This window comes from Uloborus diversus, chromosome 3 (assembly GCF_026930045.1).
Source record: "Uloborus diversus isolate 005 chromosome 3, Udiv.v.3.1, whole genome shotgun sequence".
NCBI lineage: Eukaryota > Metazoa > Arthropoda > Arachnida > Araneae > Uloboridae > Uloborus > Uloborus diversus.
In genome coordinates, this window is record NC_072733.1 from 182,825,365 (window position 1) to 182,849,060 (window position 23,696).

Sequence of the window (23,696 nt, forward strand, 5' to 3'; positions counted from 1 at the left end):
CGCATAATATATTTATTACCATAATTAGCACAAAGAATTGTTTCAGCATTTTTGTTATTGTATAGAATCTGCGCAGTTTTATAAACATTACATGTGAACTTTTGTATTAAAAAATATTTTGTCCGGTGCAGTTCTATAGACACTATACCTGAATTCTTGTTGTTTTAAAAATAATTTAGCGGCACTTTTATTTAAGATATCGTTAGTTTAAGCAGAAGAACGGATTTCTATCTGAAATTCCAGTTTGATTTTTTAGTCCAATTTCCTATTTATTTGTAGTAGTTTATAAAAAAAAAAGGAAAAAAAGAAATAATGAAGGAGGAAAATACCCCTCACATAATTCTCTGTCTGTAAATTCAAATTTCAGTTTAGTTATATGCTTTGCTAACAGATGGCAGAAGCTCGCTCCATCCTGTTGTGGAACAGGTAGTGACGTCACATTCAAGATGTCAGCCGGAGCGTTCTTTACTGAGCGGGAGAAAACTGTAACGCGTTGAAAATTATCATAACGAGTTTGTAATCTGTGATGAACCACGTGCTTTTGTTGGGCAAAACTGACCGCTTTCTAACGGCGCTCCCCGACCGCCAACTCCATTCGAAGCAGCTTATTTAGCATATGGCAGCTGAATTATTAAACTGACCGCCAACGCCGATATCAATGCAGCTGACCGCCGCGATCATTCAATTCGGAAGTGGTGTCATTCGTGCTCACGATTCACAGAGCGAATGAGCTCACACAGTACCCGATTTCTGGGGTGTGGGATATTCATAGCTATTCAGAAGCTTGAATTATGCCGGTTTATCTCGCTTCGTACTAGGCTTAATGGTGAGTGTTTATTGAACGTGTTGTTATGACTATTCGACTTGTGTTGTTAATTAGTGCATGTCATTAGTGAGACTGATTTGACTATGAATTTACAACGCGCAAGTGCGCCACAGAGCTGTCACTTTCACTTGTAACCTTTGGTTAGCAACGCAGGCATTTCCTCTCGAGGAAGCCGATATCAGGAAAGTGACAGGAAAAGGATATCGGAAAGCCATGTATGCAGGCATTAGCTCGGGTGTCAATAGTGCGTCTAATGCACTGGATAATGATACGTCTTCAGATATACCGGAGTGGAAAAAGTTGCTTATCATGAAAAAGCGCGCTGGAAATAGTCCGAGTGCCGACGAGTATACTCGTCGTAACCTAGATTCATCAGCTGGCGGTGTAAACACTGTTCGTAACGGAGGGTGTAGTAACACGTGTGAAAGCATCGCCTCTGGCGGTGTTTCGAACAAGTTTGGATGGCCGGTGAAAGCGGTTGAGCAAGATAATCTTCCTCCCAAGACAGTTACGATAGGGAACATCAACGTTGAGCTGAGAAGCGTCGGTCAAGATCCGTGCACGGAAGTGGATTCGGCGAGTAAAAAAAAGGATGACAGCCATGGGGAAGATATTCGTTATGGCCCTGGCATTGTTGATCGTTTGAGAGCCAAGTTTCTTAGTATTTGTGCTCAGAAGGAATGCAAGCCGGTTGTCAGACGATTTTCCAGTCTGGAGAATTTACCAGGAAGTTCTGGACCGTACCGGGTCAATACGAGGGGTCTTCGTCAGAATGGATTTAGGGCAAGTACCGGAAATTACTGCACAGGTAACGTGAAGAAAGCTCAAAGTATGGAAACGTTGGTTTGTGTCACTCCTGAACAGCAGATCTTTGCCTCGAGCAGGCGGCCGAACGCTCGTTATGTTGGAGGAGTAAAAGCCCGCATTTTAGCAAAAAATATCTCCCCCATTTGCACACTGACAGATGAGAACGATGAACCAAATGAGAAAACGCCATCGCCTGCTTCTTCACCGAGATTATTTGCCAAATCTCTTCGCCGATGGGACTATAATCGAAGCACTTCCGCGTCTAATATCAATGAAGACGAGCTTCCAAAGCGCGACACGGTGAAGCACGTAAAAAAAATGTTCGAATCGCCACCCGTCGTGAATAGTTCTGAGAAACCATCGAATCACCCTGGCGGTTTGCGTTTCCGCAAAATTCCAGGTACGATTGCAACACCTACCTCCTCGTGTAATAACGGTGCCATATCGGGAAGCGTTCGACCAGCGGTCAAGAAACCCGACATTGGAGACGACTGCCTGGATGCCAAAACAAGTGCCAAAGAGCTTTCGAACACGAATGTAAACATTCCAGCGGAGAAGGAGGAGGAGGTGGTTCTATCGCCTGATAGTGATGCTGGTAATCACGATGACAACGAGATAAATAAAGGAGGTTTTAGCCCCGTATTGGAGGACAATTTATCAGCTATTAGGTCATGTGACACCCTTTTTTCGAAAGAAGACAGGTTGCTGCAATCTCCTGATAGTCACAGAAACTCTTCAACTGTCGAAGAAGAAAACACGGACATTGTCGTGAGTTCGGAAGCATCTGTGAAGGTCACAGTCGAACAGTTACCTCTCCTCGACAGTAGTAAACATTCGGAGGTATTGTCTCAAGGTAGTCGAGTCAGTCAACCCAACGAAGCGGAACCCCTTGAAGACGATCTGCCGCCCCACCCGCGTGCTAGTGGCTTTAGTGGCGGGATGGTCGTAGCGGCGGCTGCATCTTCTGGAGACCCTCTCTCCAAGAAAGGGAACACTTGGCAAAAAGCACCCCAGGCCACCACCTCTGTGGTGTTCGATTTCCGGGGGAAGGATGTCAAACCGAACATTGCCATCAATCCTGCTCCTTTTGGTTGCCGGCCAGCCAAGGTGTCCCGGAGTGCCAAGCGTGCCGGATCACCCCCACGATCTGGGGTCAATGGGATCGCTGGAGACTATGGAGATGAAGTAGATGAGCCCAGAGATGATGAGGATGATGATTTGGAGGACTGGGATCAAATGGACGTAGGAGCCGATTTGCCGGTCATTTCGGGTATTGTGTTTACTGGAGAAAATGTCAAAGTCGGCCGTGGGGCTCTCCTAGAGACAAGGAACAAAAAGGTAAGTGATGGTTTAATGTTGTTGCTTTTGAAGATCGCTTGCCATTGCGAAAAAAACGCATGCTTTCTGAAACAAATATTTTTTCAGAATATTTTTCTTTCTCTTGATATTGTTTATCTTGAACAATTCATTTTTTTTTTGCAATAGTTTTCAGATTTTTATGCCTATTGATTAGAAAGATTTAAATGTCAGATTTGTCCTTGTTCATATATTTTTTTCAAGTGATTTATCTAGCAATGTTTTTAAGGATTTCAAGGACAGGTACATAATTAGTTTGTAAACCTTAATTATTGAAAAAACTGTTAACCATATTTTTTATAATAAAATTATAAATTATTTACCTGCAAAATTTAGTTGACTACTTTATTGTTTTTTCTATGTTGCTGAAGATTAATTTTCTTAAGTCATTTTGTAACAAGAAATAGCATATGTAATTAGGCATAGTCTGAAAAGTAAAGCATTCACAATTATCCAAAACTTCCCCAGTAACTTTGGAATCCAGATTCTATTTTTTTTAATAGCATTTATACCAGTTTAAATTTACTCCTACTATTGTAAAATTTTTACGTTTTCAGCCAGGGTTGGGTTTTAAATGGTTCAAAACTGGTTTTGGACAGGACAGCTGGTTTTTTCCGTCCAAAAACCTCTTAAACCGTCCAAAAGTAGACTAAAGCTACAGTAGAAGACCGTTATAACGCTGACCTGTATAACGCAATTCTCTATAAACCGCACAACTTTTCAAAAGTAAACAATAGGTTTTGAAGCTTCAAAAATCCCTCTGTTTTGCTTTGCAAACATAAAAATTGTTAGGCAAATTAAATTTTGAAAGTTTTTCATCTTTCCACCTTAATTCAAAGCTTTTAAATTTAAAATTAGTAATCATAATAAACAGAAAATACCAGATGGCTCTTTAAAATGGAACTGTTATGCAAACCATGAAGCAAGCAGAAGTGCAGGATAATGCACTTTCTTTTGATTGTGAAACATATTTATTTGTGAATAACTAATTGTAATATTGGTGCTTTAATATTCATTGCAGATAAAACTCATTCTGAAGAGCTAATATATACAGTGGCTCCCAAAAGTGTTTGTACACTTTGAAATTTTTTTAGTAATACCAAAATAACGCGAAACTGAATTCGAATATGAAGTCCAATATTTTTTTCACATCATTCCTATGTCATTCTAAATCAAACCCATTGGTTTTTTCAAAATATTGACAGATCTTCTTTTTGAAATGGGTCAGAAAACGAAGAGACAGAGAAATAACACACCACAAAAGTCATCGTACACTCAAATATTTTCGAATAAATTCATGATTAAAATTATCATATGCCGTTTTATTAATATTGTGTTGACCCTTATAAGTCATTTGGCTTTAATTTTTTGTTTATTTATTCCATAATATTGTGCTTATTACTGTAAAATGACGGATATTCGTAAAAAACCGCTAACACCATTCAAAATTTGAATTTTTTTTCCCACAGTACTGGTAAATTGGTTTGTTATGTCTCTAAGTTTGTTAATTTATTTGTTTGTATAGTGAAGTGCTTGATAAAATGCTTTAAAGAAAGGAATGGGACCGAAAACAAGGCAAGAAAAGGTTAACCGGCAAAGTTGACAAAACGTGATCGGAGATTTAAAGTAAAAAAATGTATGAAAACTACACATTTGAGTGCTGTTAAAGTTTCTAAAGAGTTAAATGAAACGTTTTACATTTAATTTTCACCTAAAATTGTTCGCCAAGTTCTCTGATTAGCTGGATTAAATGGGATCTCTTCCCGCAGAAATTTTCTTTGTCGTGCGAAAAACAGAAAGCTTACGCTTTTCGTCGCAAAATCAGTGATAAATAAGCTAAAAACGTTTTAGAATCAAGTCTTACTTACAGATAAAAATTAATTCAACATTTTTGGCTAAATTGTTGTATAATAAGTAGAAGCAAAAATTCTGAACTTAATCTTAAGAACTTATTTGGATCAGTTAATCAGGACGGTGGAGGTGTTTCTAGTGTGAGAGTGCATAGCAGCATCAGGACTTGGTAGTTTGTAATTTTTTGATGAAATAATGAATCATGCTGTTCCTTTAAATTTTTAAAAACCAATTTTGCACTCTTAGCCAAAAAATTTGGTTGTTGGAAACAACTTTGTTTTTTATCAAAATAACGATAAGAAGCACACGGTTTTCAATGTTTGCGTCTAGTGCGTCGAAAATTGTCCTAAAGTTTAGAAAATACATCCTCAATCTCTAGATTTTAACTTAATGTAACGTATTTAGAGATGTCTGGATGCTAGATTACGAAAATAGGGCTTTAAAACAGTAACACTGGAAGTGTGGTTGAACACTTACTCAGAAATTATGCAAAAAATAGTAAGAAAAAGAATGAAATCTATTCCCAGACGTTTAAAAGGTGTTATAAATACTGTATGATATTCTACTAACTAATAACTTAATCTAAAGTTAGATTACTCAATAATATATAGACATTCTATAAAGTGTACGAAGACTTTTGTAAGATAAAATTTCCGGCACTTTTTGGTTTTTGATTTTAAAAAAATTAAGTTTTAATATTTTTTAAACTTTTCTTGTAGTTTTGTTAAAAAATGATCATAGATCTTATAATTAAATACTTATTCCGAAATATTAATTCTAACCAATGGATTGGGGCCTATTTCGTTGAAAGTCGTAGGTGTACAAAGACTTTTGGGAGCCACTGTAGATATATTCTGAATGTTAGTTTCAAAATTTGTGAAATGATCTATATAACGCAAAAACCTGTATAACGCAAAAGTTGTGGCTCCAAGGCGTGCATTATAACGGTCTTCTACTGTATAAGTCTAATTTAATAATTTACTGCAATATACTGCAACATTTGTAATGTATAAATCTTAATAAGTTTTAATGTTTTCTGAAATGTGCACTAAAAAATATTTTACTTAAAAAAATTGTCAATAACTCGATTGCATAAAATTTTGTTTATGTAAGATTTGGTAATTTTATGAAATGAAAGTCATAACACTATCAAGAAAACTAATTTCAATTCCATTTATTACTCACAGGAATGAATGCTATTAAATATTCGATATTTAGGTGCAAAAAAAAAACTTCTTTTTTCATGGTTTCTGCATATTACATGATGTTTTAACAAAAAAAAAAAAACTAATTAAGAACAATTTGATTAAATGTGAGCACTTATATTTTTAAACTTGTGTATTTTCTTAAAAACTCATACTTTTAAAATAAGTCTCTAATACAATAAGAAAACGCTGCAGTAGCTTTCTAATTTTTAGAAACACATTGGCATTTTCCTTATATAGATTGGTAGACTAGTTTTGGTTCATGAAATGGCACAATTGTCAAGAGAAGGAAATTTTCACAAAGCTGTAAAATGTCCCAAAATATTTTTCATTAAGTTGAAAAGTTGTCATTTATTGCATTTTAAGTCGAGATTATAGCACTATATTTGAACACTTTCATTTGCACTCATGCATAAATATAGGAAATGTGTTTTACTATTATTTAAAAAAAAATATATTTAAACTCATGCATAAAAATTGAAATTTTTAATGAAGAATTCAACCTTAATGTAACTAGATTAGAATCAGCTGCCTAAATAAATTGAAAAAATGTTCAATGTGAAACATTACCTTGATTCATTTTATTCCACTTTTGATATTTTCTCACAAAATACAGTTTTTCTAAAAATATACAGAATAATCCTGATTTAACTATTGCTAAGGGACTGGAAAAAATTATCTTTAAATCGAGGAGCAAATACATTCAACGCAGTCAAATCCAGACCAGAGAAGTGTATCATTAAATTGGGGGAATTGTTAAATTGGGTGTCTTTAGATCAAAGTTACAGCTAGTTTTGGACAGGACAGTGAAAGCCATGGTTTTTACCGTTAAAATGTATTCTTATAATCCAACTTCGGGCCATTCTGGTAAATTATTTAAGTAATGTTCGTACCCTTCTGACGCTGCAATTTTCATAAATTTTGAACTTATTTAAATTTTAATACGTGTCACAGTAATTCACGAACTACATTGAAACCATTTGAAAATCATATCAAAAAGAGCCAATCAGACCTGATAATATAGACAAACATGCGAATACCATTCGCAAAAAATTTTCAATGTTTGCAGAAAATTCTGATATTTTTAAACAAATTTCTGAAATGTTACTTTTTAATAACAAATGTTGATCGCCAATTTTGAGGTGCCCCCAATTAATAATATTAAGAAAGGAGTAAGTATAAATGAAAAAACTTTCTAGTCGCTTAGAACTACTCGCTCAAAACTTTGCATTTTTTCTGTTGATTACGATATAAAATTCAAGAGGAGTAGTACAGTGTTTTTTGGCAGAAAATTTTTAAGAACTCATCGCAGACAATTTTAAATTTTATCTACATCTGGAGCGAATGCTAATTTGCTTGTATGTTGGATGGATGATTATTTTTAATGACATTGGTTATATTGCGCTTTGTCTCCGACAAGCACAATATAATGAGAGGCTACTGCATGTAGAACCAATTGGGAGGGTATGACTCGTTCATTTTCAAAATTTTGGACCACCCTATTGTAGATCCACTTTAAAATTCTGTATTTTTTACCCTAAATTACTGTTATATAGAAGTGAACATTTGTTATGCATTTTGTTTATTTTCCTTGCATTACTAACCTACTTTAATAACTCAAAATAATGATTATTATTGTTTATGGTCCCTAAAATTCGTAAAATCCTAAAATCTGCTCCCAAGCTATGCAATTTTAATGTCTGGACTATCCCTGATCCAAATCCATACCCAGATAGAAGATTTACTCTGCCGTAGGAAGGTAACTAAAGCAGTATCTGAAGAAGTTGGTTTTTGAGGTACAGTATTTTATGGCAGGGTTGCGTTCCTCAAGTGCTGCTTTACTCAAAACTGCATTAATTAAGGCTTAATAAAAAAAGAGTAGTCTCTTAAACCGTACCGCTTAAAACAAGGGTCTACAGCATTTGAAGAACAGTGTTTTGAATTCCCTACTTACAATGGAGAAAAGTTGGAATTTGACTTTTTTCTTGCTTTTTTTTCAGAGGAAAATAAAACTTGTACAATAAAGCTGGAGTACAAAAGATGACAAAAAATGCAAAAAAAAAAAAAAAAAAAATGCAGTTACTGTGCTTTGCCTTCCCACAGTGGTACTGGTCTGAACCCCCTCCAAAATAGTAAAAAATCAAAGGGGTACCCAAGAGCATTTGGGGATATATCCATCCGAAAACTACGAAATTTTCTATTTTTGACCATTGAAAAGGACTAACTAACCAAATCCTCCCCCCCCCCCCTAATTTTCACCATATCACCTTCCATAAATTTTTTCTGGCTGCTGAGTCACTTTCCAAAAAGGTAGGCCTGGGATTTTATTGACACCCTTATATACTTGCTCTAACACACCTCCTCTTCCAGTACAAAACCCTTTCTGAAAACAACTCCTGGTTAAAATGTTGCCCTTATCATTTTAAGTACCTACAAGGTTTTATGGCATGATTAGGTGATTAGGATTAACTTTTTCCATTTGGAGAAAAATTTGTTCTTTGTTTTTTGAACCTTTTCTTTTAAGTCGAATAGCAAACTTTAGATGTTATAGAATGTTAGAGTAGTTAGGAAATTGGTTTTACCTTAATTTTGAGCATTTCTCTTGATTGTGTATGTAATGTAAGGAACTTACATTTAATTGTACTTTGATCAGGGTTCGCCGATATCAGTCGAAAAAAGATCATGATATATATCCGATATTTATTTTGGATATTTATTTTTTGATCTACGGTATTTTCAATGTAAAATTTATACTAAGCATAGTAATATTGTTCATTTATTATTAAAAATAACCAAAAAGTACTATATTTTTATGATGTATTAATACATCATTAATGCAACAAAGTAATACAATACTCGTTTCTTACTTGTATTTTATATTCATAAAATTATTAGTAATGTATCAATTTTAATTCATATTAAAAGTGCCTAGTTAAATATTAAACGTTGGTTGGAAAAAAAGGAAATGTCTTAAGACTGTGCACAGACTAATGCATATTTTTTTATTTCTGAATCATATAACTTCAAAAGTAGCTAAGAGAAGAAAAATGAGTGAAACAGCTAATGCTAAACTAACTTTATTAATATTGATAAAAATATAGAATGAAATATTAGATATAAATAATGAACAAAACCTTAATTTTAAATCTGCATATAATAATAATCTAAGAAACTAAAGAGTTTTTGAGGATGCATTTACTATTTTTAATACTTTAATTTGTGCTGATTAACAATATCGGATATACATTAAAATATCATGTTATTTTCAAACCCTGACTTTGATGGATAGTAAAAAAGTTCTATTTTTCCCTAAATAACAATGAAAAATGTGATATTGCTGTGTGTCTCAATCATCTACTGGATTTTTTCCAGTAGATGTTGGCAGGTAATGAGTATGACAGGCTAACCCATGGAGGTTGGAGTACAAGAGGGACATTCCATATCTACTCCCATTGTCGCGTTTGAAGTAACTGTGAGAGAGCGGCGGCCATGTCGGGTGGTGAGAAAGGGGGAAAAAACTCTTTATTATGCGGGAGAAAATTTCGCGCATTTTGCTTTTCTCGCTTAAATTGATAATAAAAGTATTTATTGCCTACCTAGGTAATTAATGCCCAACACAACTATATTTTAAGCTTTAAATTTTCCAAAGAATAAACAGAAATGTTTCTGTTTAAAGCTATGGGGATATATCTTTACAACACATAAACAGTTCCCTTAGTTTAAAATAAAATTACCTGTTAAGTCTCTAAAAGAAAAGTATTGGTTGATATAAATACTTACGGTAATAGGAAACTCATTAAAAAAGTTCCTGATTTTAATTGAATATCATATCGAAGAAATTATGAAGCTAGGTTACTATACAAGTCAAGTTTCAAACAACGTAAAACACGTTACATGAATTGACAAAACATTTTTTCAAAACTTAATATAAAAGTCTACATCTAAAAAAAAAAACATAAACATTTTGAAAAATTTATTATTCAGTGTATATTTGTATATTTCTTACCCGGACTTAAAATTTCAGCTCAAAGTAACAATTTGGTTTTGTTTTAAAGTTATCATTTTAAAGTTTTAAAACTCCTCTAAAATAAATTTATAGATGAACAACAAGAAACAGTACTCATCAATGGTCAACTAATTGTATAATTAATGTCTTTAGTTAATTAAAATTAATTTAGTGACAAATGAATGTTCAACTGGTTTCAAAATATTTTTATTAATAAAGCACAATGATTTTCCCTTAGATAAAAATACAAAATTATTTAAATTATCAAAACTTTGCATCCTCCATTCCAGATTACGAAATTGGAATACAGCTAAATGGAAGAAAGCAGCTGGAAATCATCAAAGATAAATAAAAGACTATTATAAAGAAAAGACTAATTTTAATAAAATTGCCAGAATGGGGATAAAAATAAAATATAACTGTGACAAAATAGATCAGTTTTTAAAAAGGAATTTCATACAAATAAATGTTAATTAGTATGAAATTCTAAACAACTTAAAAACCTACTCATAGTGTTGTTTGAATTTTGATTATTTATTTATTATTACAGATGAACGGAATACTTGACTGATATTCGGCATATCGGCGAACAAACCAAAGACTCAGTTTGCCCGATTATTTCAATATTTGGCAACCAAATGCAAACAAACTTAAAACTTCGAAAATTCGTAAAGAAACATTTTTTTTTAATGTAATGAATGAAAGTATCAGTATAATAACATTTTACATTATTAATTCAAATTCTTACTTATTACTTTTAGCACATCTAAATTAATTTTAATGTTTAAAAAAATGCCCAGACCTTAAATTTAAATCTTGTTGCTTTTCAATGTTCATTAAATCTTATGTTACATTACACTAGCTTTACTATGACAACCAAATATGATACAATAGGAAAAAAAAAGTAATGTTAATTAGTAAAAAATGTAAAACATTAATTTATTACTACTTTACAATAACTGCTAATGTTTTTACATAAAATCATGGATGTAGGAACCTATACCTCCATGCATAAAATGTGGATCTAAAGTTTTTCTTTTTAAAGGAAAGCCTTTTTATTTTAAAATTTGTTGCATTGTAATTTCTAATTTTTACACCAGATAAAATGTAATATTGATTAAAAAAAAAACAACTTTGATTACAAGGATTAATTTAAAAAAAAAGTTTTTTGCACGTAGTAGCAAGTAATAAAAGTAGCTGACAATGCTTCGAATTTCTTTTCACAATTTTATTGATAGACTTATTTGTAAGTTACTGAAGAGTAGCAGCAAATCACTTAAATACATTTCAATTTGTAACGATATTTTAAGCAACTTGGGTTTGTATTTGTATGTAAGATAAGCTGCAAGATTATTTATGACATAACATGTTACCATGGTTATCCGTTATTAAACCATACATTATGAAAGAAATTAATTATCCATTTATGCAGAATTAGATATATGTAAACCAAATCATCTATTTAATGCATTCGTTTTTTTTTTTTTTTTTTTTTTTTTTGGAATGATTTACTTCGAAATAAAAATCACATTTGATATGAAAAAATTCAAGATGTAAATGGAAATGCATGGAAGTTTCCCAAAATGATTGAATTCTTCAGAAAACTTTAGGTGCTTTTTGCATTACAATTAATTTTGGACCTTTCAATTTATTTTGCATAGTGTGCTGATGAAACACAATCTCACATTCTTTACAAATCCCAAAAAGATTCGATGGATAGACGAGATTCGCTTTCAACTTATAGGAGATTAGCGTATCTTACAACATTGCAGACACAATTTCTCGATGCACCCAAGATGGCGGCCGGTTACGATTATCATATCAAGAAATTCCACAAGTGCTCCATCCTGTTATTCTTACATCCATGAATTAACCATTGTTTCGCTGTGATCACATTTCTCGCAAAATGTGAAAATAGAATCCAAATTACGAAAATGAAGCATGGCATTTTTGCTTTTTTGTTCAAATTAAAAAAAAGGGGGGGGGGGGGGTTGGAGAAACACCATCAAAAGAGCTCGTGATATTCTGCTTAATCTTTTAAAAAATCTTAGTTTTGATGTTTAAGTGGTCATAAAATCCAGGGTTTTCACATTAGGTAAATCATAAATACAGGAATTTCTTTTAAAACTTCAAATTTTTATGTCATTATTTTACATTGCATTAATGAAGAACAAGCTGCACTGAATTTTTGACAGAAAAAAATTGATTTAAATAGCTTCATGGCATTTTCTTTTTCATGTGTGTAAATGACCTGGAGTGTGGTAAAGTGGCCTTAATTAAAATAATTGATCTAAAACCATCATAAATAACCATATTTTTTTTAATACTCAACACACCTAGTTCTTTTGAAGAAACTATCTTTGTTTGAATTAATTTTTGATGGTCAACTATGGTGACAAAATGGTTCACCAAGAATTTTAATCTATGTTTCACTCTAGGATTTCATCAACATCATCAAGAAAGGTGTGATAATTTGCAATGTTTTATTTCTTTAGGAATATATTAAATATAGCATCTGAATAATGTCTAAACTACCTAAATTACATAATAAGAAAATTTTACGCTCAAATAGTCAAGATATTACTTAATAAAAAAAACGAAAGAGAATAAAATGATCTTACTTTATTTATTCAATGCAATACTTCTAGTTGTAAGTTTCTACTTTTTACTGATATTTAACAGATGATTTTTTTGGAGAGGAAAAGAGGGGGGTGGCACAAATTCTATACATTTTTTTTTTATAAATATTCTAGGATTACAATCTTGCTTTAATTCAATTAATATGCTATATCAAATTTTCACTCAATTGTATATAATTCAGTTTTCCTTAAAAACTGTAAATGGTCAATACTCATTATTTAACTGATATCTACCTTTTCAGTGAAGATTAAATGAGTTTAGATGAAGGATATACGTTAAGCTTAACCTCTATGACCACTTTACTTTATCTTACTTAAGTTATTCTAAAACATTACATAAAATGAATCCAGCTTTAGCTGTTTATGCAGACGTGTTCTAGAGACATTGGGGAAGGTGCCTGCACAACCAATCTGCTAAAAAAAAATTACGAAGAAGTTAAGAGGTATTCAATTTTTAAAATATTTCATGTGCACACAAAACAATTTTTTTCACTAAATAAAATACTGCCAGTAACAAAAATTGGAATTCATAATATAGTTCCTAGTTGTTAAAATCTAAAATAAAAAAATACCCTTATTGTTTCATTACTTAGGAATATATAGCTCTTTATTTGATTTATGACCACTTTAACCAAATTTACCACTTTCCCATACCAGGCTCTATGAAGTGCAACAATACTTAGTCTTAATGGGCATTATGTCCATCCAAAAAATGCATTATTGTGGGGATGAGACTTGAACTATTTTAAAAATGAAACTTATATTTAAGTGGTAAGCAAAATTTTAAATATTTTTCATTTCAAATTTAATTTAGAATTTGGAGTTTAGTTTTCAATTGCAGATGAAATGCAGTGAGGCATTTAGAAAGAAATACTTTCCCCATATTTAGCATTATGGGAAGGTATTCATTAACTTTGGACATTTTAGTATTTTGCTAAAGCTTTTTCTTCATTTTAGCATTTTTGCTAAAAAACTTTTCAACTCAGCTCAAACCCTATAATTAACACCCACTCCTACCCTGTCTTTTTGTGGTGTAGGTATAAGCCACATATAGTTCTATTAATCAAACCAAATATCACAAGAATTTCTTACAATATAACTTAGAGTAAGTCGAAAACATATGCTAAAATTTAAATGTTTATTAAAAATCAAAGTTCCTATTTTTCGATAGCAAAGTTAAAGAAAAATAGAATGTTAGTGAACAGTGTGTTGGTCCATTGTCCATTCATATCTACTCTTTAGACTAACATTTAATTTGGCTGAAAAATTTGACAGGGCTGACGATCAGCCATAGATGCAGGAGAGGCGGACAATAAATGGAACACCCAGGGCGGCCATTCAGACTAGTGTCCAGATTTTCATATAGGGAGGGATTCTGAAAATTCCAAATCTTTACCCGAGGAAGGGAGGGGGGGGGGGGTAAAGTTCAATCCGTCACAAACTTCTGTTTTACGTAAAATTTTCGATACCAGTATAGCATTTCTATACCTGTAAGGACTGGAGGATAATTCTAGCTGCATAAGTGAACATAGTATAAAGTTTGACCACTGAGGGATTGTGGATGACCTTGAAGCAAAAACACCATTTGTATCATTTGTAGTAGGTTGTTATTTTGTAGTAGTTAGGATCAGCGAGAAAGCGCCTCTTACTACTCAGCGAATTCTACCTATTACAAATGTTGTTTCTGCTTCAAGGTCATCTGCCATCTCTCCGTGATCAGGCATTACCTTCATTTTGCAGCTTCTTTTTAATCAAATTTGTTTACTATGCAGTATATTGCAATTAGTATTAAAAAATGTCTATATATTCTTTTATAATGCAGCATGTATATCAGGTTTTATATTCTGAAATAATGCTTAATAAACTAAACATATTGCAGATGCAAATTACATTACCAAACACAATCACTAATGCATCTTCATATCTGCAACATATGCCAAATCCTCCATAACCCCCTTGAACAATATTAACACAGTTAAGTAAGACTTTTGTATTGACAAATCATCGAGTTATTAATTCTTCCATAGTTTTTCCAATATACATGTGTATTATTCCCGCTAGTAAAGCTCTAATAGTTGTAAATTGCAGAAAAACTTCAGAGTAAACGTTTTCTTAATTTTATTATTTTTTTTAAAGAAGTGCTGCAGACCAACTTTCACACTAAAATTAATAAAAGTCAAATATACAATTTCTTTGTTTGTCTTATTTTTTCCCCAATGGGAGGGGCCCTTGAACAGGGCCCTGCGGCCACAAATGCTTCCCACAAGCTTTTATGTATCCTAAACAATGAAAATATATTTTAGTAAAATAAAATGTACTGATAAGATACATAAGTACTTCAAACAACGAATTCGGCGTTCAACTAGCGCTGATATAGAGGGAGACAATGGAGAATTGTGATTCCCCAATGAGTCAAATTTATCTGAATAACAAACTAAAATTTTTTACTTTTCCTCTTCACAACAATTATTTTTGGAGATAATCAAAATCACTAATGAACTGTCTGGTTTCAGATTAGGTAGGAGGGCAGGGCCCATATCCCGGGAAACTTATTAAAGTGTGGCTCCAAAATGTATATCGTAAAGGAGGCCAGGACCACCTTGACAAGACTAAAGAAAGCTTAAAATTGAGTTTTTAAGGCTTTAACTTTGAAAAATTTCCCTAATTGAACCACTACTCTTAAAGACCCGATCTTAGTCTCTTACTTATTTATGGTGCCTTAACTTGACCGAACATTGTCTAATTTTTAAAGTCCCTAAGGATGGCTCCAAAATGTGTGCCCCATGATCCTCCCCTTGTATCCGTCCCTGACCTCACTGATTCTTCATACAAAGGTTGTAGTAGTGCGTTGCCAATGGAAAACTTTCAAGAGATAGAACATAATTATTAGAGATGCACTGAATATTCCGTTGATATTAGGGATACTACGCCTATATATGCTACTTTGGCCAAAGTTTCAATTTGGCTAAAAAAATTTCCGCAATTAGTAAACACTAATTTTTTTTGTATAATGAATGAAAGTTATTATATAGTACCATGGAGGGGGGGGTAGAGAATAAATCTAAATTATTACTAATATTATTACATTCAAAGTAACTTTAGTGTAAGAGAAAAAATTAAGATGTTGAATTTTTATGTTGCTGCTCTTCAATTTCTCTAAAATTTTATGACACAATACACATTAATTTTATTGACTCATTGTAATGTAGAACAGTAACTAGAAAAAAAACAACAACTAAGTGTTTTCGTAAATGTATATAATTTTATTAATCAAATATACAGCTAAGACAAACTTATCATTTCTGAATACAGTAGAGTCTTGAAAATACGTAATTGTAGCTTAAGCTATCTTGGATTTCGGAAAACTCTAGAACAATCTTACCAATTTAAGCTGTTTACTTTTCGAATTATCGCTAAAAGAATTTAGGCTACATCATTCATGATGATATTTGTGTGTAAACTTGTAAGCAAACAAAGTGTGTTTTGACTGTCCCCAAAAATACTTCAAGTTTTGTCCCCACATCTGAATGCATACGGAATGAATATGTGTGTAGATATGTCTCTTGCAAAGTACAAAAACAGTTTACCCATAGGAAGAAAATATTTCATTTAACTTTCGTGCCACTTGGAGAATGTTGTTGACACCGACCTCTCCGTACCTTTGTAAACAATGTAATTTAAATTGTTTTACAATAGCAATAGATTTTGATTTTTATGGACTTGAATGCAAATCATAGTTTTAGCTATTAAAGATATGCCTTAAAATGCCACTAAGTTACCTCAAATTAACTGGAAACCTCAAACTTTCTAGACTTGGAATATTAAAGATTGTTTGAGAACAAAATAATTAAATACATAAAAAAAAAGATTCATTTCATGATCTTTTTTTCCAAATAATTATAATTGACTCTTATTTTTTTGGAGTGTTGCAGTATTTATTAGCCACCCTGTAGTTCCATTGCCTGCCTTAAAACAGGTGAGAGATTCTCTTACCATTTGTACTGGTTATCTCTAAATTTTTCATATCAGCCATATTATCCCTTATGCTTCTCACTTTCTGAATTGAAAAAAAAAAAAGATGCAATTTATATAGTTGTAAACAGATTTTTTGAAATTTTTTTCTGTAGAAAATTTATATCTAAGTAACAACTTAACATGATCATGACTTTGAGCTATCATAACAGCCAGTGGCACACACAGGAATTTCGCAAAAGGGAGGTTCGTTCAAGGTCGAAACCTCATTCTCATATCACACCACAATACGCCGTCAAACATATTGACTTGATTTTATCGATACCCAAGAACGAAAAACAGTAAAAAATAAACTATTGAATAAAAAATTGACCTAATTTTATGAAATATACTTAAATAAATAACTGGAAAGCAAAATAATTTAAGCTTTTACTTTTCTCATAATTAAAAAACGGATTCAAGTTCATAGAATCTCAGTTTAATCTGCAATTACAAAACTAAAAACATGGTTATTACTGTTTATTCATTTATAATCGCCATTCTGTTTCTTATAGACAATTTGTTGCAGGAAAAGTGCACAATATTTTTAAAAATCTTTAAACATGAGGAATTTTGTTTGAAATTATTCTACATGCAAAAAACATAGAATCATAATTATTAGGGAAAAAAAGCAAGACCTATGGGAGGGGTCTGGACCCCTCCCTTGTGTGCGCCACTGTGTACCTTACATTTATAATATTGGGCCACTTGTGCTAATTTTCAGTAAGGAAACTTTTTATGTGTTGAGAGTTTTAGAAATATAAATAATACAAATTAAAAAAATAAAAATCCGTGAGATTTTTAAAAATTTTTTTAAAGACTGCTTGTATTTGTAAGTCAATAAAAAAAAAAAAAAACTAACTTTTCTCTATGACATTTTCGCTTTTTACCAATTTTTTTTCTTCCTTTTAGTCTTTCTTGTTAAATGTATGCTCAAAAGTGACAAAGAAAATTTCTTTTTTGGTACTCATTTTTAGTTCTTTAAGTCATAAGTACTTCTAAGATGACTCTTCCTCGTAATTCATGTTACTTGATTGTCAAACGGCTGAAAATAATCGATAGTTTTTAAAGCGCCAAATCATAACTTATAGACAATGGGAAAACTTAAATTTTAAAATGAAACAAGTAGATGCTCTAAACATTTTTTACATAGTTCAACATTTTGTTCTCTCATTTATAACCCATCAATATTATCCCATCTATCTCACTAATTTTATTCTTAGCGTAAACGTACATGAAAACACCTGCCAACACGCACTCTGTAATTTTCTGAATTATTACTATATGAAATAAAAATTCAAATTTTATTAACTCTGTTAATGAACTTTCGATAATCTATATCCACGTTTTTTCTGGCATCTCCTCTATTGCAAGCAAGATTAAATTTCAGGAAATGTTCGAAAACGTAGATGATTCACGGTATGGTTTAATAATACAACACATATTTTATTCATTTTCTTAATGACCTGGAGTTCCTCATACTCTTCTAAATTTTGTTCTTTAAATCAAGCTTTTAAAAATTTCCCGAAAGGTGAACATTTCTTCATAGGATAGGTAATCCATTAACTCAGCGAGGCATAATCACTTCCGTTAATTTTTGGGGTCCTCATTCTTGCATTGTTCACTATACTTAATATCAACATCTATTGACTTTTTTCCCATACAAATGTTTTTTCAATTGCCCCCCCCCCCCCACCAACAAACTCTCCACCATTTCTTTCCTGTGTGAAAGTAGGAAGAGGCAAATGACACCAAACACCGGTCACTGTACTTTTGTCTTCATTTGAACTTTCGAATGCTTTTTTACTGGAAAAAAAAATTCACTTAGATTGCATACATTCCTCAAGAAAAACAACAAAATCGGAATCTGTGATTGAACTTTCGAGATTGATTAGTTTCTAGGATGTTTGCTTGTTTTACTAATGCATATTTCGACTGGAATAGGGGAAAGAAGTTTCATTGATATATAATCAAAACAACACACGGTGCTTTTGGAAAGAACTCCCAACTAGTGAGGCGTGCAGTTGCAATTTATTCGTTGGAATATTGCTTTTTCAAATAACATTGCAAAAACAGGGTACTCTGACTTCATTGTTCTTAAATAACAAAATAATTGAGTGGATCTCAAAAAGAAAGGCATATTTTATACTTGATCTTCAATAATATTTAGTCCTTCCTGTCTTAGAAGAAGGGCTGTAACATATGCCCTTCTTCTAGGAACCCATTCAATTGTTAGTTTTATTTATTTTTTTAAAGAAGTAACCCTTGCTCAAACCTGCCTGCCTTGCCTTCATAAACCAGACAACTGCACCTAAAAAGTAATTTTTTTAATTTTGAGCATGTTTCTAAATAACTGTTTCAGCGCTCATTTCCCTTTTGAACTATTTTCCTTGCAATTATGTAAAATTTTTTAATAATTTTTTGCTCTATATTACACATCATAATTATTTTAATTCATAAATTCTTTTGCGCTTGTACGTTTTCTCCGGTGTCCCGGTTTAACATTTCAGAAATCTGGCAAGCCTATCTAGTAATTACTTGACATTCATTCAAAAAGTTTATGAAGCAGAACGAATATGACCTTGGCCTTACCTAGTCAAGGTTTTTAAAGACACAATGTCAGTAATAACTTGGTGGTTATGCTTCTTGAGTCAGAGGCACGTCTGAGTGAAAGTAATTACGTAATAATTGGGGATATATATTTTGCTTTGTTGTATTTTCATTGCATTGTTCATCCATGGGTTATAGTTCCGCTCCAAAGTGATTGTGCAGGTGTCGTTTTCTTCTTTTACTTCTGATAAGCATCTGTAAATATGAGAGTGCAGATAATTCCTACTCTGTGAAATTGACATCCCAATAAAAATTTCACTGCAGTTCTTTTTGGCAGAATGAGTAAACCGGATACTAATGTGGTTATTTCGAATTGCGTTAGAAATGGCAACAAAAGCCGCACTTTGTGTTGTCATTGTTTTAAGATAATATGGGAATATGTGTTTATATATTCAGGGGGTCGGTCCAGGATATTTTACAAGGTTTTATTTGATGTATTTATGACGCTTTTCATTAAAAACCAAATCTTTTCGTGAAGTTTCAAAGTGTAAACCAAATGCTATGCATCGATATAGATTAGATTTCCGATTTGTGTACTGTTTTATTAATAGATGAGTGTGTAAAGTTCGATTTGGGCAATCGAAATTTTGTGAAGGATCCCTTTCAATTAGTTGGAATGTTGTGAAGGGTCTTTAAACGGACCCAAATGTTCTCTGTGTTGTTAATTGACGCTAATAACCCTTGTTAATTACACTATTTTATATGAATATTAAAATTTTTACCATATTGTTGAAAATTTTCTTTTCAAATTTTTGCTGTTCTATTTTTTATTCCTTGTCATTATTGAACTTTGGCTTCAATTTTTGATTTTCATTAAAAAAAAAAAGAATTAAAAAGAAAAAAGCCTCTAATTACGAAAAAAAGAATTTTTGTATCCTATCCCAAAAGGTACCTTTAAACTGCATTGATTAGTCACAATTCGTCAAACTATTAATCAACATCCTTTTGTTGAAGACAAGAAAAAAAGAACGCAATTGTAAATTGTTTCGTACTGTAATGCATGCTTACGAAATCTCTTTTATACTTCCTTTTATGAAGTTCTAAACTCATGAAATGATGTTTTGATGCAAGCAATTTTTAAAAGTTAATATCCGTTTTATTTCATATAATTATTGTTAGTCACTTGAAATAGTCATCATTTTCTTCTTTTGTGAACCACTACTGGCGCATTAGGAATGTTGTGTTGCAACAAGTGTAATAACTTGCACTGACGTCACATGATTGCTGAAGGTTTTCTCGTGTAAATGTGATATTTTGAGTGAAAGATTTTCAAAACTTTGCATTTAGTTCTATTTTGTATTAAAAGTGACACGAAAAAAAAAAAAAAAGTAAAACCAGTGAAAAGGTTTTTTCCTCGGTACGGTTCAGTATAGAACATATTTCTAAGCATTTTCAGTAGCAGTTATTTTACTAAAAAAATCTCCGTCCCTCACACACACCTTATACATCAAATTTATAATTGCTTTTATATCAGCATCTGCTAACTACAAACATATAATGAAATTTATGAACTAGTTTGTGTGACTTACAATGAAGATTTACTACACTCATGCATATTTTAATTTAAAATATAGTAAAAATCTGATCGTTGAGAAATATATCATAACATAATTTTCAAAGAAAAAAACGAATGCATTTGCTATAAAAAGTAAAAATAAAGGCCACAAAGTTAAAAAAGACTCATTGGTTACAGAATTACCAGTATGGGTAAATGTACGGTAAATGAATTTTTTTGCGTCCCCCCCCCCCCCCAAAAAAAAAAGAAATTCTTCAGTTCGACATTCATTATTTCACTAGTTGTCGTTATTTTTGTATTTGAAAAGATGAAAGCCAGATGATGTTTGAACATTTTTGAGTTTTACAGGTGCCAGGGGAAAATATGCCTTCAGGGAGCTATACTATTGACTTTAAAACTGCCAGAGGAGTGACGCCAGGGAAGTGACAAATTCACACAACCTATTCGCAATTCCAATTAACTATAGGGGCGCTTCAGCCACTCTCTAATGGCGGATGAAAAAGGTAAAACAAATGCCGTAACTTATAACTAGCTTTGACGCTTAGGGAATGACAGTAATTTTTCATCATGTTTGTAGGAAGCTTTCTTTTCTAATCTTCTGAAATGACATTACATCATAAACTGAAGCCTGTAATTTACCCCAAAGAAAACTCGTGGAATGGAATGTTTTACCTTTTTTTCTTTAGTATTGTTAATCACCACAAGGTAGCGTATTCGAGCTCTGGAGTTACGAATAAAAACAACACATGGCGTTCTTTTTACCAGAACTTAAACGTAATACGTGACGCCTACACACAATAAGCATTGCATTGTACAAACGTACATTTCGGCAACGTTAAAATTTAAAAATATATACTTACCAGGGGAATGCTGAAACGACTGATACAAGCACGCTTTGTCGCTGTGCAAAGTGAATTGATGCAATATTATTTGAATTTTGCTCAAATTTATCAGCTTTCTTTTAACTTTACTCTGTATTACGCTGGTTATTCTCGGCCAAGGACATCTCTTAGCAAGAGGGTGACATAATTGTGTCACGTGAAAATAAATAATTTTTTGTATGTTAATAAATATTTTTACAATGTTTTTTTCATAAAATATGTTTTGATGTTTATTTAGGTGTATGATTATGGTAAAAACATTGTGCGAGGTTATTAAAAAAGAACGTTGAACGTAGAGTGAGTATACATTCATAACTATTTTTAGCTATTAATGCTAAAATGAAACAGTTGCCGAGAATCGATTGTGTGGGCCAAATAAAAGAAAATATTCTTTATTATTTAAGCATACGATAACAATAATGCATTTAGTTATACCTACCATTTTCTATGCGCCAATGGAATTCAAATACCGTTTATTCACCCGCATACCGTTTTAGAAAGTAAAAAAAAGGAAAACTTAAGATGTCAGAACATTCGACGAAAGTTAGAGTTGGTTTTGTAGGATATCTTTACATCTAATGCTCATAGGTGGCTGGGGGGGGGGGGGGGGGGGATCAACTGCCTTCTCACTTCCCAAAGTAAAGGGGCCTTCCCTGCCTCCTCACTTTTCACAGTTAGAAACTAAGGATCGATTGATAAATGATTTTTCACAGGATGGATTGATTCATTTTACGAAAGTAAAAACTAAAAAGTCCCAAATTAAATTTAATGGATGGGGAAAATCTACAGTGGCCATCCGTCCGATATTTGATGCTATATTCCACATTTTTAGAAGTTATTCAAGTTATTAATTCATTAATATTAAAAGCCCACATTTCCAAAAAAAAAAAAAAAAAAAAAATCAGCTTGAGGGGCCAACGCCTCCTAACCCGTACATTTCTTTTGACCTCTCACTTTTTTATACACCAGCCGCCTGTGTATAAGCTTACATCTTTTAGTTAATAGATGAAAAGAATCTTCTTGCATCGAAAAGGGTTGTCTTGAACCCCGAAACACTTGCATGTATTTTTTCTTTTTTTTTGAAATTTTTTCCTTTGCCGTTTACATTTTCGCATAGTCAAAAACTAAATTCAGTTTAATTTCTTGATGTCTTGCCATTGGGAAAGATTATATAAGACGTTTAAATGCTGAAATGTATGAAAGGATTCCGGAAAAAAAATCTGTTGCTCTGAGAAAGAACTTTCTTTGAGTCATTAGGTGGGATATTCAACTTTACCACATTTGAATCAGTTCAGTGTCAGGTTAAAATAGGCGGTCAATGGCATTTACGTTTCATTAAGTTTTTTATCCCTCTCCCATTCGAAATCCTCGGAGGAAATGTAAACATTTGCACATATTATTATAAACAAAAACACATTATTTTTTTTCAATTCGAGAAGTTTGTTAATTAAAGCGGTTGATTTAATTAACCACTTGTTCAATTAACCGGCGTCCACTGTACCCACTTTTACTTTAGTACTCCTACGCTTCATTTAGGGTAGTAGAACCAGAACTGTTCAGGTCAAAAAAATTTCTTGAATTTCTATCGTAACAATATTTTTATCTCTTTATCTACCTAATTATTATAAAAGCTTGGTATTCATTGCATATATATATATATATATATATATATTAGGGTGGTCCTTATTTTTGAAGTTGTAGATATTTTACACGACGCCCCCTCAATTTGTTCCATTATACAAATAAATGATCCATGCAAAATTTTAAGACAATCCATGAATATTAACACGTGCCCCTAGGGCCTACTTTTTTGAGTTTCGAAGAAAAAATTGCGTTTTTTCTCATTTTTATGTAAAAATATTCCTAAGTTTCATATTTAAAGTAATTTTGAGCTTCAATAGATGTTGCTACTTCCAGACCAACCATTCTTTCACTTTCAGTCTGTAAAATTTTACATATTACATAGGGTACATGTACACCAATGGCCT

The 23,696-nt window shown here is 32.3% G+C and overlaps 1 protein-coding gene across 1 annotated transcript in view; it reads left to right on the forward strand.

Moving 5' to 3' along the window:
- Positions 1-264: 264 nt before the first annotated feature.
- Positions 265-23,696, forward strand: part of LOC129219080 (uncharacterized) — a 98,630-nt gene continuing 75,198 nt past the window's right edge. The window contains exons 1-2 of the mRNA XM_054853399.1: positions 265-1,208; positions 1,314-2,971. Of these exons, the coding sequence (XP_054709374.1) occupies positions 1,040-1,208; positions 1,314-2,971 (1,827 nt within the window). The 5' untranslated portion in view covers positions 265-1,039. The remainder of the gene's footprint in view (positions 1,209-1,313; positions 2,972-23,696) is intronic.